The 17,087-nt window shown below is 40.9% G+C and overlaps 1 protein-coding gene across 2 annotated transcripts; it reads left to right on the plus strand.

The window, feature by feature from the left end:
• The first annotated feature begins 1,873 nt into the window (after positions 1-1,873).
• Patj (patj crumbs cell polarity complex component) lies at positions 1,874-16,857 on the plus strand. Of its 2 annotated transcripts, none has more exons than XM_028300450.1 (17): positions 1,874-2,231; positions 2,358-2,448; positions 2,558-2,714; positions 3,138-3,310; positions 3,522-3,651; positions 3,768-3,880; positions 6,675-6,811; positions 7,383-7,531; positions 7,612-7,689; positions 8,149-8,350; positions 9,029-9,184; positions 10,509-10,651; positions 11,222-11,407; positions 12,173-12,321; positions 12,884-13,019; positions 13,512-13,678; positions 15,325-16,857. In XM_028300450.1, the coding sequence occupies exons 2-17, from the start codon at positions 2,359-2,361 to the stop codon at positions 15,487-15,489; spliced, it is 2,331 nt and encodes a 776-aa protein (XP_028156251.1). In that variant the 5' UTR covers positions 1,874-2,231; position 2,358; the 3' UTR covers positions 15,490-16,857. The 2 variants fall into 2 exon arrangements, with proteins under 2 accessions (XP_028156251.1, XP_028156250.1); XM_028300449.1 differs by having other exon boundaries at positions 1,877-2,270.
• The last annotated feature ends 230 nt before the right edge of the window (positions 16,858-17,087 follow it).

The raw sequence follows: 17,087 nt of genomic DNA on the forward strand, positions 1-17,087 counted from the left end.
TAAATAAAAAAAAATATATAAATTTGCTCAAAGTCAATGAAACTCAATGTGAAATCTTTATTTCTTGACATAGGTATAATTAAATAATGTGTAAATACTGGTAAAACGTTTTAGGAAGAAATTACTGTGAAAAATGTTTACAATGATCCAATGTCGGAAATCACGATTTCAGATTGTATGAAGAATCGGCCAAATCGAATCGGCGTAGTGTGCGCACTCCCATACATGCCCATACTTATCAACTGCTCGACTAAACTATCGGCCGACAAAAAATCAACGGTGTGTGCCTACTCTTACGCGTGGAATCTTAAGTCACTTCCGGGACACCACATACTACCGTAACCACGCACTACAAAATTTTGCACCATTTCTTGTGATAAAACAATGATTAGGTCCTCAGTCCTGTAAAAAATCTCAAACGAAATTAACTGCATAGTAAACAAAATAGTAAACAACCGCCATGATGGGCCGGATTGGGCCGATGTTGCCACATGGTACGGATTCCTCAGGAATTGGGATTGTAATTCCCTGATTCGCCAACACATTAAGCCTAAACGGCCGACAATTTTGTGATTTTTAATTTAACTAGGTAATCGTAGTTCAAATATTTAATTATTTATTTGTTTAACTTCTGATTTGGTTAGTGAATTGGCTATTTACTGATGAAGAATTTACTAGGAGATTTAAATAAGGAGATAGCAATACTACAGTCCAGAGAGGTCGGCCTACAGAGAGCGAGATAGAGATAAGTAGGTATTTGACTCAAGTTTTTGTTCCAAGTGTGGCCTCCATTTTTATCTTCAGCTTCATGATGGTCAGCTCGCTCCATTGAGGTACCAATTATGTGGAGAGGCCCTATTGATCTTTCTGTACAAAAATATATCAAATCAACATAATAATGACAAACATTTGTTTATCTCCTTCTTACTTGTAGTGTGGTGACGTATGAAAAAAGATGTAGATAATGTTTGGTAAAGCCTGACCAGGAACATAAAAACCCTGGCATAGAGGCGCGTCAATTGCATTTGATAGTGCAACACTGAGTACAGTCCTACCTGTGTTTAATTAATAGGCTAACTTTATGTACTTATCAGGATTCAGGATTATGGGCTAATTTGATATTTTCATAAATTAAAGAAAAAACATTATTATAGGTAATCTAGTTTAAATAAATTAAATGAAACCATCAATCGAGCCAGTAGGATTTATTTTATTATTCATCAATAATCAAATTCAGAACTTGAATATTTAACTGCAATGTCTGCTCATGAACGCTTCAAACTCGGTATTTCTTTCCCAATTCCATAAAATTCAACACTTAGAAAGTGACAAAATACTTTAAAATAAGTAGTTGAAACAAACCAGAGCTAATTTTCATAGTGGACTGTACTATATGATAAACATGTCAGTCAATTTGACAACCTTTGTCGGAAACATTATTCAATGAAAATATTGTCCGAACCCTTAGTATTTCTCTTCGACAAATACTTTAACACATTGTGAACCACTTTTCTTTCACGACTATAAAAAGATTTTAGCAATTTAATTCACAAAATCAATTGCGCACATTTAAAATAAAGTTTGTTTACACTTTGACAGCAATAGACTGACATGCAAGGTGACGTATCAATGAAGTTTTCAGTTACTGTTGCCATTAAAAGAAATTAGTACCATTAATTTTCCGCAACATGGCGAGGGTTTTTATGTTCCTGGTCGGGCTATAAATAGTACATTTTGGCAACTGTTGGCAACATTTTCAACTGACGTCACCCACCAACTATTTCTGAAAATTTCTTGATGTTCCTCTTTCTTTCCTAAATCATGTATGTACCTACTGAGTACGATTATTTTCTAAGTATGCCCGGTCCATAGTTAAAGGGTTTGTGCCTTGTACCCAAAGCCGAAAAACTTCATTTAAAAAAAACTCAGAGCTGTCAAAAATTAGTTTTCGGACATATTTTTATTTTGCTCTGTTTCGTGAATTCATGAAAATAATGCAACTAAATTAACGTACTGTAGAAATGAAAATGTTTATTTAGCAGTCAACCATCCACACCAAGCTATCAAACTAATGCAAGTGTAACTTGTAGTTAATCTAGTGCGGGACAAAAAGTTGTGATTTGTGTGACTGATTTCGCATCTATTTCGCAAAATCAATAGTTTTAGATCGAAATCTTGTCTAATGATTGAGGGCTCAGTATTAATCTACAAAGCTCTGTGCTCTTTATAAGGTTTCTGTGCTTTTAGTTACAGTTTTAATTAATTTCCACGTAAGTGTTTAATTTAATTGCAATCTCATAGAATTCATTTCTGTATTAATTTGTACTTGATAATTAAAACACACGTTATTTTTGCAGGATGCATTTGGGGGTAAATATTTCTAACGCTCTACAGCAATTGGAGAGTGTAAAGGCTGCTGTAGATCAAAGTGACGACCCAAAATTAAAGGTATTATTATGCTTGAGATGAACAAAATTGCTTGTGTGACTCATAAAAAGTACATGTAATAATGTAGCTATATTCATAGAATTACAACAGAAATACAATTTGTTTTCAGGCGGCCACAAGTGATGATTTGACTTTGCTTATCAATTTACTGGATAGCCCTATATTGAAAAGCATTGCTACATTACATGACTCAGTTGGAATGCTTGCCACTCAAGTGGCACATCACCCATCTATTCTGCCCAGTGATTTTGATATTACTCCAGCTGGTAATTATGAAACTTCTGTTCAAATTATGCTTTGATTTTCATAATGTTATCCCTGTATTTTTCAACTGAAAGACTAGCACAGCAACTAATTTCTATAACCAGCCCAGCACTGCTTGTATCCAGGTGGAGTCTTGTATGAATAACTATTTCTCAACAGAATTGCTGCTGAAGGATTTGCCACACTGGAGTAGTTAACAGTGACATTCATACATGATGAAGGCTGTAATTTGACCTGTAGGCCTAGCATGCGCGCCGCGATAGCGGTTATCACGCCGTTTTATCGATTTTTCCCACACATTTTGATGTCGATAAAGTTTATCACGGCGTGCAACCTAGCCTGGCAGATCACAGAACACATCCAGTGTAACAAATGCATTTAAACCAAACAAAAAATATTTTGGTTTATATTTCACTTACTTCCAGGTGACTTGGCTTTGCAAGCAAGAAATTTGTATGGCAGTAATGAAGGGGAAGAGGAACAAAGAGTGCCTCAGGTGTCTCCGCCTCAGAGCCTGGAATTTGGGTCCAGTTCTGATAACGAACGCATTTTAGGCCTTGACAGTGCCTCAGTTGATTCCAACATGTCACCAAAGCAGGTTATTACAGTGACTTTTAAAGTATACCTTACATTCATTATTGTATTTAGTAATTATCTTCCTGATTCATTATAGTAATGACTAATAATTTATACTAAACCATACACATAATTTCCACATTAGGAATTTACATTCTTGTAGAAATTCACTACAGAATGTATTACAAGCTTATGAAATACAAATTAAGGCCATCAATATAATTAAATTTCAGAGCCGTGGAATTTTGGATTTGTCTCGAAATGATGATTCTTTGGCATCAACATCACACAATATTGTAGCTGGTGACTGGGCTCAAGTTGAGATTATAAACCTGGTGAATGATGGAACTGGTCTTGGATTTGGTAAGAACATAATAATTTATCAATCTAAATGTGTACATTCTCAAACAGATTTTATAGCATGAAATTCGTTGTGAGTTGCTGGTTAATACAAAGTTCCTTTTGCTGTGATTTGACAGGTATTATTGGGGCAAGAACTAGCGGTGTTATTGTCAAAACGATCTTGGCGGGTGGTGTCGCGGATCGTGACGGCCGCCTGAAATCTGGCGATCATATCCTGCAAATTGGAGATGTAAGTTATTAAATTTATATCCTTGGACTTTTAAAACTGTCATCTAGCATGCACTATGAGTACCAGAGACATCAGACATAAATACAAATTCTAACCCGCTGTAGCATAAGACATAAATTAATTATGTGTATGAATTATTGAATAATTTATTAAAATATGGATAAAATGTATGAATAAAACGACCTTCTTTCAGCTGTCAAAGAGAAGAAGTTGATTTTATTTTGTTTAGAAGAAAAAGTAATAAAAAGTATAAAAACTCCTTGTTGGTTTCCAACATAGTCTCGCGCGCGAAATGCAACACGCACTAGAATTAAAGTTACTTGTATTAAACAATGAATAAAAACTTATGATTAAACTAACTGAACTTGAAATTATTACTCTTAAAATACAATTATGAAAGATAACATTTTCAGGTGTATAAATCAAAGCAATCATGAAATCTAGATTCTTAGCAATCTCTGGAAATGTAGCGGTCTATGTATAACATTATATTTTCGAATTTTATCAGAACACATAAGCAATTAAAACAAACACAAAACACTTAACATTCATATTGAAAGATAACTGAAATTAATGTAAATAAAAATAAACTTGGTTCAAGTTTCCTCACTTGTATGAATAAAAAGATATCATAATGTAAAAGCAATGAAAACCATCGAAACCATATTTATGAATGGATCAGAGTCACCAAGACACCCATCGAGTTTGACCCAATGTATGAAATACCTTTGTATTATAATATGTATGAAGACCTGGCATGACGACTAAGGCCTGATTACAAAAAGAAGCTTGACTCCCTGAGTCTAATACAGTCTTGACGACATGAGGCATATTATTTTGCCTGTGTGAATAAGTAGAAGGAAACAAATTATTATTTGGATGAGTATGTACAGTTTCAGATTGACATGAATTATTTACATTGTTGGATGCATGCAATGAATTAATATGTACAGGTTTTGATTGCTGAAATGAATTATTATGTATTAAAGAATTATGCGAATTCTCTTTGCATAAGGAACATGTAAAATTGTATCTACATTTTTGTGCATGCTTATTTAAACATATTTTACATAAATTGTAATTATTTACATGTGAAAGCCTTTCTGAAAGCGTCATTGATAAAAAAGTAGGGCATTTGTACAATTTGTGACAACTATTTTTACATAATAAACAAGGAATCGTTGTAGATTTTACATTATGACACTTTGGATTCGATTGTGTATTACAAGTGGAAATATGAAAAGACCTCGAAGCCCTTTCTGTACGGCTCGTGTCACAAGCCGAGCTAGCCTCGAGCGAGATAGCACGTCTCTCTAAAAAACTCAACAGCGACTCCATACTGGGCATGCTACGAAAGTCCTGCTCTGCATTAAACAATCTTACAGTCGGTGAATCTAATTTTTTCATCATAATGCAAACCAATATGGAGTCCCAGCTATCTACAGGTTCATCATAGCTACGTAGCGCGCTCATTTGCTGCGAAATCTGTGACACTAAGGAACGGATGGCCTGGGCAGTGCCACGCGTAATACTAGGCAGCTCTAAAATAGCACTAATATGCGTTTTAATCATTAGTCCCTTAGTGTCGTATCTCCTATTCAACAAAGCAAGAGCGTCATCATACGACTGGTTTATGAGAGGCAAATTATTTACAAGATTTAAAGCCTCGCCCTTTAAATAGCCCTTTAAATAAAATAATTTTTGAACATTAGACAACTTACAGTTTTTGCCTATGAGTGCCATAAAAAGTTCTATGAATGGCTTGTATGAACCGACGTTGTTACCGTCGAACGATTGGATCTCTATCGGAGGCAGCCTCGTAGTCTCGAACAGCGGCGTCGAAGCGTCCACGGCACTCGCAAACCCCAGCGGCGAAGCACTGCTGCGGCGGTCCAGAAGAGCGTCGATCCGGGAGAGGACATCGTAATAGCGTTCCTCGAACTCCTCTTCACCGTCCAACACCTCCTGGCCTTGTAGAATGGCCTCGTCCGCCAGCTGGTGGTAGCGCGCGAATGCTTCTTCTACTGCTTTCCTTCTGTTCGTCAACTCGAACACACTCGGGTCTGACTTTTTGTCCAAAAAAGTAACACATCGTGTTATAGCGGCCTTGCATTGTCCTTGTAATAGTTTGATTTTTTGGTTAGTGTCACCACAAACCTGGGTAGCCATAATACCTACTGCAATCGGCAACTATGCCGGCGTTGGCCCTCGGGATAATTTTCCAGCAGCACACAAAAAAACCAATGTGAACGATGTATGGGTTTCGGCACCAAATTTATGTAGCATAAGACATAAATTAATTATGTGTATGAATTATTGAATAATGTATTAAAATATGGATAAAATGTATGAATAAAACGACCTTCTTTCAGCTGTCAAAGAGAAGAAGTTGATTTTATTTTGTTTAGAAGAAAAAGTAATAAAAAGTATAAAAACTCCTTGTTGGTTTCCAACACCCGCTTGAATACGAAAACTCATTGATACATGTCGACATTGCGAGTTTACTCGTGAGGTGCATCAAACGAGCAACATACACTTCTTTACAACTACATAAGTTGACACATCACTTAGGCGATTATCACACTGCACCGCGCTCCGCCGCGGTACGCGGGACGACAGATTTAATCATTATATGCAAGTGCCTCAGTTTGTATAGAAAACACGCGCGGCACAACACACTGACAACGCGTTTGCGCGCGGGATTCGTTATATGTTGCCACGCGGAGCGCGGTGCAGTGTAATAATCGCCTTAGGTTATCGTGTTCTCGTTACAAGCCAAGATCTATTGTTTTAGGTGAGCCTAATGGAGATGGGTTCGGAGCAGGTGGCGGGCGTGCTACGCGCGTCAGGATCACGCGTGCGTCTTGTGGTCGCGCGCGCGGTCGACCCCGCCGCGGCGCACGCGTCACCCGCGCCCGTAGTGCCTGCTAGGTGAGTATAAGGCGTTGATGGAGATAGGTTATGACTAGTTCGGAGCAGGAGGCAGGCGTGCTGCAGCTCGGCTCGTTGTCATGCTGTTGACCCCGCCGCGTCACCCGCGCCCGTAGTGCCTGCTAGGTGTGTAAGCTGATGGAGATAGGTTCGGAACAAGTGGCGGGCGTGCTGCACTCATCATCGTCATTAAAAAACAATCCTATAATACTAACCAACCAAGGACAGTCTGCCTTGCCAAGGGTCTTAGGATCAAGAGGGGCCATTTTCCTATGAAAAAAAAAGTAAATTGCAATTCATTGAATGTTTCAGCAATTGCGTTAATATCCACAGGTGACTCCGCGATAATGGGATCCTGGGCAAAGTTGGAATTAAAAAGAGGCTTGATAATATTGTTTTGTTTACTATCATCATAGAAAATCTTTTTTTTTAAGTAAGAGTGTAGTTGCCTACATGCAAAGATTGTAAAATTTGCGATACAAAATAAGCTGGTATTCGTACGTGTAACAAATAACAATAGGAACTGAGTCATTTGTATATTGCACGCTGACATCATTTCTTATTTTACCAGGCTCCTATCTGATCCAGAGGCGCTGGATCGTTACCTCATGGATGCTGGTTTCGAGCAAGTCTTCCACACTCAGCCGACGCCTGTATCTCTGAACTCTACGTCTACCAGATTTGTCTTTGACAAATCTATAACACCACCTCCAGAAACAGGTAACAAAATAATCTGGATCTCAACTTATTCTTGATTTTGTCTTGTCTGAATTTGTTTATAATTCTTTCTGTTTTTACAGACGCAGAATCGCCAGAAGTTGACAGATTTACTGTGCAGTTAAAGAAAGACGAAAATGGCCTTGGAATAACCATAGCAGGTAAAATATCCACATAACTGTCTTAATAAAATGACAGCATCATCATCGTCTCAGGCATAGGACGTCCACTGCTGAACATAGGCCTCCCCCAATGCTTTCCATGTTGCCCAGTTGGTAGTGCCCTGCGTCCAGCGCCTTCCTGCTACCTTTATGATGTCATCGGTCCACCTTGTAGGTGGACGTCACACGCTGCGTTTTCTGGTACGCGACCACCACTCCAGAACCTTGCTGCCCCATTGGCCGTCAGTTCTGCGTAATATGTACCCTGTCCATAGCCACTTCAGCTTGCTAATCCGTCGGGCTATGTCAGCGACTTTAGTTCGTTTACGGATCTCCTTATTTCTGATTCGATCTCGTAAAGAAACATCAAGCATAGCCATCTCAATAGCACGCTTTGCCTCTCTTTTAGCCTCTAATGATGACAACCACAAGAAATTATAATGTTTCTGTTATCAACAGGCTATGTATGCGAAAAGGAAGAGCTTTCTGGAATATTCGTGAAGTCAGTGACAGCGGGCAGCGCAGCCGCGCTCAGCGGAAAGGTGCGGGTCAACGACCGCATCGTGGCTGTCGACGGAGTGTCCCTCGCCGGCAAGTCCAACCAGCGCGCTGTGGACGCGCTGAAACAGAGCGGGAATGTGGTTACGCTGGAGTTGGAAAGGTTAGTTGCTGTTAGATAAGATCCATAAGAATAAGAGCACAGCAGACATGCTACTTTTAGCATCGGCGATCGGCATTTGGCAGCTGTATCGATGCAAAATCGTGATTTCGCGACTTCATTTGTTGGGAAGTGGTATCGGAATCGCGCGTTTTAGCAACATCAGTGGCTGTATCGAACTTCTAAATAGCGACTCAATCGCCGCCGCTGCCTTAGAATGTGTGGTCGCTGTATTCAACTTCTAAAAAGCAGCTAAATCGCCGATCGCCAATGCTAAAAGTAGCATGTGTGCTGTGCCTCTAAAATAAAACTGTCAACTCAATCATCAATCAGGCGCGGGTCCTCAATATTGGGCACGAAGGGCATCTCCACAACCTCATAAGACTTGTGACGTTACACTTTCATGGTCTATTATAATAATAATGATGAGAGTTACTCAGCCATAGGACGTCCACTGCTGAACATAGGGCTTCCCCAATGCTTTCCATGTTACCCGGTTGGTAGCGGCCTGCGTCCAGTGCCTTCCTGTTACCTTTATGATGTCGTCGGTCCACCTTGAAGGTAGATGACTCACGCTGCGTTTTACGCGGCCTCCACTCCAGAAACTTGCTGCCCCATCGGCCGTCAGTTCTGCGTACTATGTGCCCTGCCCATTGCTGAAAACAACTTTTTACTATACAGATACCTCCGCGGTCCGAAGTTCGAGCAGCTTCAACAAGCGATCGCTGCAGGCGAGTCGGCGGCCATCGTGGCGGCGCCTCACAATCCTTTCCTGCACATGCACCGTCCTGAGTCGAGCGCCGAGCGCGACATACAGATGACGCATCTGCATAGCTCGTGAGTGTCAACAAAAGTTTCTTGAATTTATACCTTGTTCTCCTAGACATAGGGTCAACTTCACCTGCCTCGATAGGATGCGCGCCGTGATATTTTATCGACGTCAAAATGTATGGGCAAAATCGATAAAATGCGTAATAACCGCTTACCGCAGCGCGCATCCTAGGCCTACAGGACATATTTTATTGCAGGAGCATGATTAGCTCATTTACCAGAGAGAGTTAAACGGAAGTTTCAGCCTACATTCCCTAAGCTGGCCTCCCAGCTTAGGGGAGGCAAAGATTTTTTATTACATCGGGAAATGCTTTACTGATATCCATTGGCCGATAGACCATGCGGGACTCTTCCTCGCCAGGGCTAGTTCACTAAAGATTGAAGGACGGGGCTTACCCACCGGAGCATAAGTTATTGTCCTAACTTGAACATTCGTCTGTAGCTCCGTCTCTAAGCTACGGCTCGCTATCGAGATAGCTATTCCCGCTTCGAGGGGACCCCGTTGGCCCTCGGGAAGGCATAGACATAGGATAAGGCATACTATCTTTGTACAATACACCATTTGAGTTACTTCATTACCACCATGGTCTCAGCAACAGAACATCCACTGCTGAACATAGGCCTTCCCTAATGATTTCCACATCGCCCGGTTGGTAGCGGCCTACATCTAGCGCCTTTCTTTCTGGTACCTTTATGAGGTCGTCAGTCCACCTTGTGGATGAACGTCCCACGCTGCGTTTCCCGGTAACGTGGCCTTCACTCCAGAACCTTACTGCCCCATTCGGCCGCTCGTTCATCGGCTTTCAGTTGATTTACCTAATAGTGACTGAGTTTCTTGCGCTGCTTCTTCTCAGCACTGGCCCATTTATTGTCCTGAAGCAGTGGTAGGGTTAATACTGTGACGTTCATTCGTTCGTTTCAGCCGAAAGACGTCCACTGCTGGACAAAGGCCTCTCCCAAGGATTTCCACAAAGACCGGTCCGCCTTCACCAGATCGTCGGTCCACCTAGTGGGAGGCCTGCCCACGCTAAGTCTTCCAGCTCGTGGTCGCCACTCAAGAATTTTCCTGCCCCAGCGGCCATCAGCTCTTCGAGCTATGTGCCCCGCCCACTGCCACTTGATTTTAGCGATTCTGCGGGCTATGTCAGTCAGTCTCACTGTGACGTGTAAAAGTGTTTTTTAAAAGCCTAAATAAATGAGTTTTATGAGTGTTTAATCCTTCAAGGCCCGCGAATCTAGACACAATAGATAATCAATTGTTATGACATTAATGAATGCCGTCTGGGACTCAAGTGGTTAATACGCGATAGTGAAGTTGCATTCTGCGCAGGCTGGACAGCACCGTGGAGGACGCGCCGGCGTCGCCTCCGCGCAGCCCGCCGCCGCCCGCGCCGCGTCCCCAGCCCGCCTTCGAGATGCCGCGCTCGCAGGAACAGAAGGACGCCATCAAGCGCAAGTGGCAGGCCATACTTGGTATGTTAATGTAGTTACATAGATTAAATACATATTTTATTCATATTATTTTGCAGAATTTCTAACACTGCCTATAGATTGCTGGCATGTTTACTTTTTTTTTTTTCAGAATGTTTAAAAATGGTATCGCCGATAAAACTTAACTTTGTTGACTCTATTCTGCTCATGTTCTCAGGAGAGTAATAACACGAGGGTGTGAGTTTGAACTCGTTTTCTGGGAAAGAAAGAAAATCACGTTGTGAATTTGTACACAGTTTGGTTATAGGACATAGCAGGCCTTATTAAAGTTGATTATCTGAAAAGAAATACTAGATGTTTAGCAATTATGTATTCCGATTTTTGCCACGTTGGACAGCCATATAATTATGATATTTACAGGAGGGCACTACTATCAATACTGGGTTGTTAGTTTTATCCCTTGACGTTTCAGAATCGTTGGACTATACTATTAGTATTAAGCTATATCAAATGTCTATAGTCCCATTCTGAATTCAGAGTTAAATGTTGTGACCTGAATCAATACTGCATTATCTCAACATTTTTATCATCTCTTTTATTCTCTTATCACAGGTTCCGACGTAGAAATAGTAGTGGGCGTGGTAGTTCGCGGCGGAGGCGGACTGGGCATATCCCTTGAAGGCACTGTAGACGTAGAGGGAGGGAGGGAGGTCAGGCCGCACCACTACGTACGGTCGGTCCTACCAGAGGGCCCGGTAGGGCGCGCGGGCGTCCATCGCCCGGGAGACGAACTGCTTGGTGAGTGCTTTACTGTGTTTCTAGTTTAGGCTGGTTTTAGTGTCACGCGGACTGTCAGTGCGGATCGCTCCGCACAGCTGATTTGTATGAACTGCTAAGGAGCGGAGCGGTTCCTCCGGACCGCATTACTCTCAAACGCTCCCTAGAAGTTCATACAGATTGGCCGTGCGGAGCGGGTCCGCACCGGACGGTCCGCATGACACTAAAACCAGCCTTATGCCTGCGGCTGTCTGCTTAGATTTCGATAAAAACGTAGAGCCAATAAATAAGTTTTGTGCTATTGTATAACATAGTCGGCTCTTGTTCATCAAAATTAGTCCATTGGGTCTAGACAAGTGCACATTATAATCGCAAACCAGTCGAAAAGTGGTCGAAAGGCCTTTTTTTATTCGATTTTCGATTCGATCAAATCAAATCAAAAATATTTTATTCAATTTAGCCCACTAGTGGCACTTATGAATGTGCAAAAAGTGCATCTTGTCTAGGAAGAAGTTTAAAATGGATGGGTGATCCTCAAATGTTCCATTTCTAAGAAGAAATCTATTTTCTTCCTTTAATTTGCTCTAAGCAACAAACTTTATTTACCCACGCAATGGATTACACTGATGTGGTAAGATTGCGATTCAGGAATCTGCAAGTTCGAATCCTTTGATTTTAGATCAATGTTTAATTCTTTCGCGGCTCATCTGTTCTTTATCGAAATTCGTGCCGAAGCTAGAAATTTATTAAAACCGCAATATAACATTCATATGTATGTATCCATAGAGGTGAACGGCCACCGGCTCCTAGGCATGAACCACCTGGAAGTGGTATCGATCCTGAAGGAACTCTCGAGCGAAGTGTGTATGGTCTGCGCGCGGCCCCGTCCCCAGCCTGCGTTGGATCTAGCGCCGCCATCTACCACGCTTGTTAAGGTACATAGTAGTATTGTTTATGACTTGGGACTAAATAAACATTTTTTCTTTCTTTCTTTCAAAATGCAAGGAAAACGAATTTAATTTAAGAGTTGATTAATGCCTATAATTGATGTATAGTCACATGCAAAACTTATACATCTTCATTGTAACTTAAGTCTTATTACAGCAGAAAAAATTACGTACTACGAGCACTTATTGAATTTTAACTAATCAAACACATGAACGCTTGAATGTGTACAATATAAAACATGTAAAAAAAAGTACTGTTTGACACAATGACGAAATGCCTGGATAAAATTGTACAACATAATTATATTTGCATAATAAGCCTGTACATATTTTTTTCCTTTTATTAGTGACATGCATGACACATTGTAATTTTTGAATAGTAAAAGTAATAAAAAAATACTGTACACAACGTGAAACGACTCCTTGTATTCAAGCCGCAGAATGAGATAACCGATCTGAGACTGTCAATTTCACTTTTATAGTATTCTTTCATTGAAATTAGTGTTTGATTATCATGAAAATGAGTCTTACAATGTAGTGTTTGTTACAGGCGAAGTCTGATGGAAGCCTCGCAGGCGCCGGCGCAGAGGAAGGTGGAGCTCTATCGGCTGGAGGCAAGGTGCGCTCGCGCAGCCTAGAGCCGCTCACCGGGCTTGCCATGTGGTCATCTGAACCGCAGATCATAGGTACGCGACTTTATTGTAAGGTATTACGGTTGCTTTTATAATCAAACAAGCTTGGAAGCCAGTAAGGCGGCGCTGACAGATGGCGGTAAGGTGCGCTACCTCAGTCTTGAGCCGCTCAACGAACTCGCCATGTGGTCCTTCGAGTCGCAGATTATAAGCACGGGACCTTATTGCGAGGTGTTTTGACTAGAACAAACTTGGGCGCGAACAAAAGCGACGGGTTGACAGTCGGTGTCAAGGTGGGTTCGCGTAGCCTCTGCCGGTCACTAGGTTCTCTCTCTATCTATCCTTTTGCTATAAAACAAGTTTAGGTGCGTATGAGACGGCGCGCTGGCGGTAGACTGAAAGATGCGCTCGCGCAGCAGGTACTCAATTGACTTGGGAAATTATTCTCTCTATTGAACAAAATCACAATATCATTATCACCTTTTGAAAGGAAAGACAATACTATGCTTGTATAAATTAACTTATATCCAATTTTTTGTTACCCAGAGCTGGTGAAGGGCGAGCGCGGGCTCGGGTTCTCGATCCTGGACTACCAGGACCCGCTGCGGCCGGCGCACACGCTGGTGGTGATCCGCTCGCTGGTGCCGGGCGGCGTGGCGCAGCAGGACGGCCGCCTCATACCCGGCGACCGGCTGCTCTTCGTCAACGACCAGGTACCTTATGTCAGAGCTGGTGACAGGCGAGCCGGGCTAGGTTCTCGATCCTGGACTACCAGGACCCGCTGCGGCCGGCGCACCGCCTGCTCTTCGTCAACGACCAGGTACCTTATGTCAGAGCTGGTGACAGGCGAGCCGGGCTCGGGTTCTCGATCCTGGACTACCAGGACCCGCTGCGGCCGGCGCACCGCCTGCTCTTCGTCAACGACGAGGTTCTTATACTGTGTATACCAGGGGTGGCCAAACTTTTGACCTGTAAGGTCTATTTATGCTCGAAAATATTTCTTGCGATCGACTGTAAGGTACTGTTTAGAAGATTGAAATAAAACGTTTTTCATTTTCAATCATTCTGTTCTGTACATAAAACTCTCGCAGGCTACCAAAATCGTCTTCGCGCCGCGACCGCGGTCGACCTCTTGGCCATCATTGCTGTACATGCTAAAACTTGCGCAGGTGTAAGTAGCGGGTACGCGTAACGGACGTCGTGACGTGAAAACTCGTCTAATGCGCTCGCGCCAATCTGCGCTGTTCATACTATTTTTCGATAAAGACGCACGAGCATGCGCTTGCGCGAATTTTAGCCTAGGCCCTTACTTGTAATAAGAAGACCAACGTTTACAATATTTATTAATAGTCCCGTTAACCCCTCGTGATAAGCTAAATATGCTTGTGTTACGAGTGGGCTCACCACAATAGTCGAGCGGCGATGGGATTCGAGTGGTTTAATAATGTGGTCGTATTTCCACTATATTTGAATGAATCTGAACACTGTTTACACGCAACGCGTCCACTCTCCGGCGATTCGAATACGTCCCAAACTAAAGATTTTCTTTTAGGACCCGACATTTTTCAAAAACAGAACATAAAACACAAAAATCTACAACAATAACCGGCAGTTTCTGTCGGTTCCATAATCCATACAGTTTACGAACTCGAGTCAGAGAGAATTCAACTCGAGTGGGCTCGAGTTACGCCCAACTCGAGTTAACTCGAGTTAGGTACTCGAGTTGACCATCACTAATTCGAACTCGCGTTCCTCGAATTTCGATTACATTGGTCTATGTATTTTATGAATACTTATCAGTTATTGTATCAAGAGATCAGACCTAATTAAAAGATATGCTCGATTTAAATCAGCTGCTTGCTCAATAAAACTGTTTAAACTACGTCATGACATATTAAACATTAAAGCTAAGTTCAAATGTACGCTTGTCGTAAAAAATTATGAACTTTGGCACAAGACAATCTGAACTTAGCCTTAACCCTGCCACTACGCATGAAACTATTTTTTAAGTTTACAAGATTTCTGATGTATGACAATAGCGCCATTCAGAGGTTATGATCATTTCAGTACTATGTGAATAATAGAGAAGGTGTAAACCGATTTGTGGAGCCATTTTCTATCTTTGCTGGTTTACAGTTTCACGTATCTTTTTGCCTTTAATATCGTTTGCAACCTTGTAACTTATGTTCTAATATTCTTAAGTGCCATAACATCATGTGCCGAAATCCTCATTAGATTTAAGAAAACCGCTGTATGTATACTGTCCACTAACCGCTCTCATTTGCGTTTGGTAGTGATCTATGTTCAGCAACAGCTTTTAATATTGTTACATCAAATCAAACATCTCATTCACCCACAGAACCTCGAAGACGCGAGCCTTGAACAAGCAGTAGCAGCGTTGAAGGGTGCTCCGCGCGGTGTGGTCCGCATCGGCGTGGCCAAGCCGCTCCCGCTGGCTGACGCGCCGCCGCCGCTGCCCTCAACCGCGCCGCCCGCGCCCTTGCAAGCCCCGCCCACTCCTTAAGACGTACGTCCAACCTCAGGTAGGGTTGCCAACTATACTCACGCCCGTATTCACAAATGATGCTGCTTAAGAGAAGCAGCACATCGAACGCACAGCGTTGAATAGAGCTCTGTGATTAGTTCGTGTGTCACTCTGTGCGTCTACGCGCACTGTGAGATCTCATAGTAATGTTTGTGAATACGGGCGTTATACTTTTACAACAATGAACTATACATAAAATCTGTGGAACCCACCCTTAAAATTGGCAACCCTGAATATATTATAGCAGGGTTTCTTAACCTCTAATACAGCGTTGCATGAAGACAAATACGAGAATACAGTGTTTTAGACGTTTCATAGATGCAGATGTATGTCCCCTCTATGACTAATGACTTGAGGTTAAAAATCCTACGTTATAATTTTCAAACTACTTGCAACTTGTGTCTCAAACAAGTTGAATATACGAGAAACATCGTCTCGTGTTTGCTTTTGGAGTTAGGACCTTGAAAGCATATTCCGCGTCTTGCGTGACGTTACAGAATTATGTTTTTTTAGTGCATTCGAGACGACACTTAACTGTTTTATGCTAAAAGTTTAGACACGCTACTTGCAATCTTTTTTATTTATTCTACTTATAATAGAAACATTTTCTATAAATTATTGTTAATCAAAGAAAAACCGCCTGAAGGACATTGAGTTTTATTAACGGATCGATCAATTTATGAAATAAACTTTAGTGAAACGACGTGTTAGAAAACCCCTGACAAAAACTTTTTGTCTTAAGACAATAACTAAAAGCGTTACCACACAATAATTTAAAGTATTTCCAATCTGTATTATGAACTTGGTAAAAATAAACGAAATAATGTAGAATATAATATTAAAATTAAAGGTCAATCATCCCTATCTTATCAATGCATTTCTCAGTTGTTAAACTCATAATCTATTCTTTGAAATGCAATTTATTATTAATAATTTATCGTTTTGACATGCACTGATGCACTCACTGATCCCTTTTCCAAAACGGGCTTATTAGTTTTATTAGCATAGCATTATATTTCATGTTTACTCGTGTAGGTTACACTCTTTTTTGTCTTTGTATCTGAATGAATATGAAATAATGGGTCACCTAGACCAAACTATCCTTATAAACTCTTAATTTAAGTATATAATTTCCTTTATTGAAAGAAATCATTCCAATCATAGTTATGTAATAAGAAAATGATTTTATATTGTACTTACTTAAAACATTCGTGAAATATGGTTTAAATATTTTATGGGTAAAAGCGTCATGTACTTACTCAAACATCAGTATCATGTTTAATATTTGACTTTGTTCTTTTGACATTTATTAGAATTGTATCTTAGACTTAGGTTAGCAAAATGGAATTTATAAATAATGGAATTTACTGCCAGGTACTTATTCTTATATTTTATGCATTATCTTTTCAAAGTATTATCTAAATTTAAATATAAATCGATTTATATTATTGTTAGTTGTTAGATATCCATTCCGATTGAATTTACTATTATTAAGATTTTATCGTAATAGTTAAATAAATTTATATTATTAACGTGGTGTTTTAATAATACAACTTTTTTTAGAAACAGTATATTTT

This window comes from Ostrinia furnacalis, unplaced genomic scaffold (assembly GCF_004193835.3).
Source record: "Ostrinia furnacalis isolate ACB-3 unplaced genomic scaffold, ASM419383v2 OfSCF0710, whole genome shotgun sequence".
NCBI lineage: Eukaryota > Metazoa > Arthropoda > Insecta > Lepidoptera > Crambidae > Ostrinia > Ostrinia furnacalis.

Bases quoted from the DNA above. Each gene is read 5' to 3' on its own strand.
- Patj (XM_028300450.1), top strand. From the start codon at position 2,359: ATGCATTTGGGGGTAAATATTTCTAACGCTCTACAGCAATTGGAGAGT. The intron at 3,311-3,521 runs GTTATTACAGTG...ATTAAATTTCAG, and splicing joins CCAACATGTCACCAAAGCAG to AGCCGTGGAATTTTGGATTT. The intron at 3,881-6,674 runs GTAAGTTATTAA...CTATTGTTTTAG, and splicing joins ATATCCTGCAAATTGGAGAT to GTGAGCCTAATGGAGATGGG.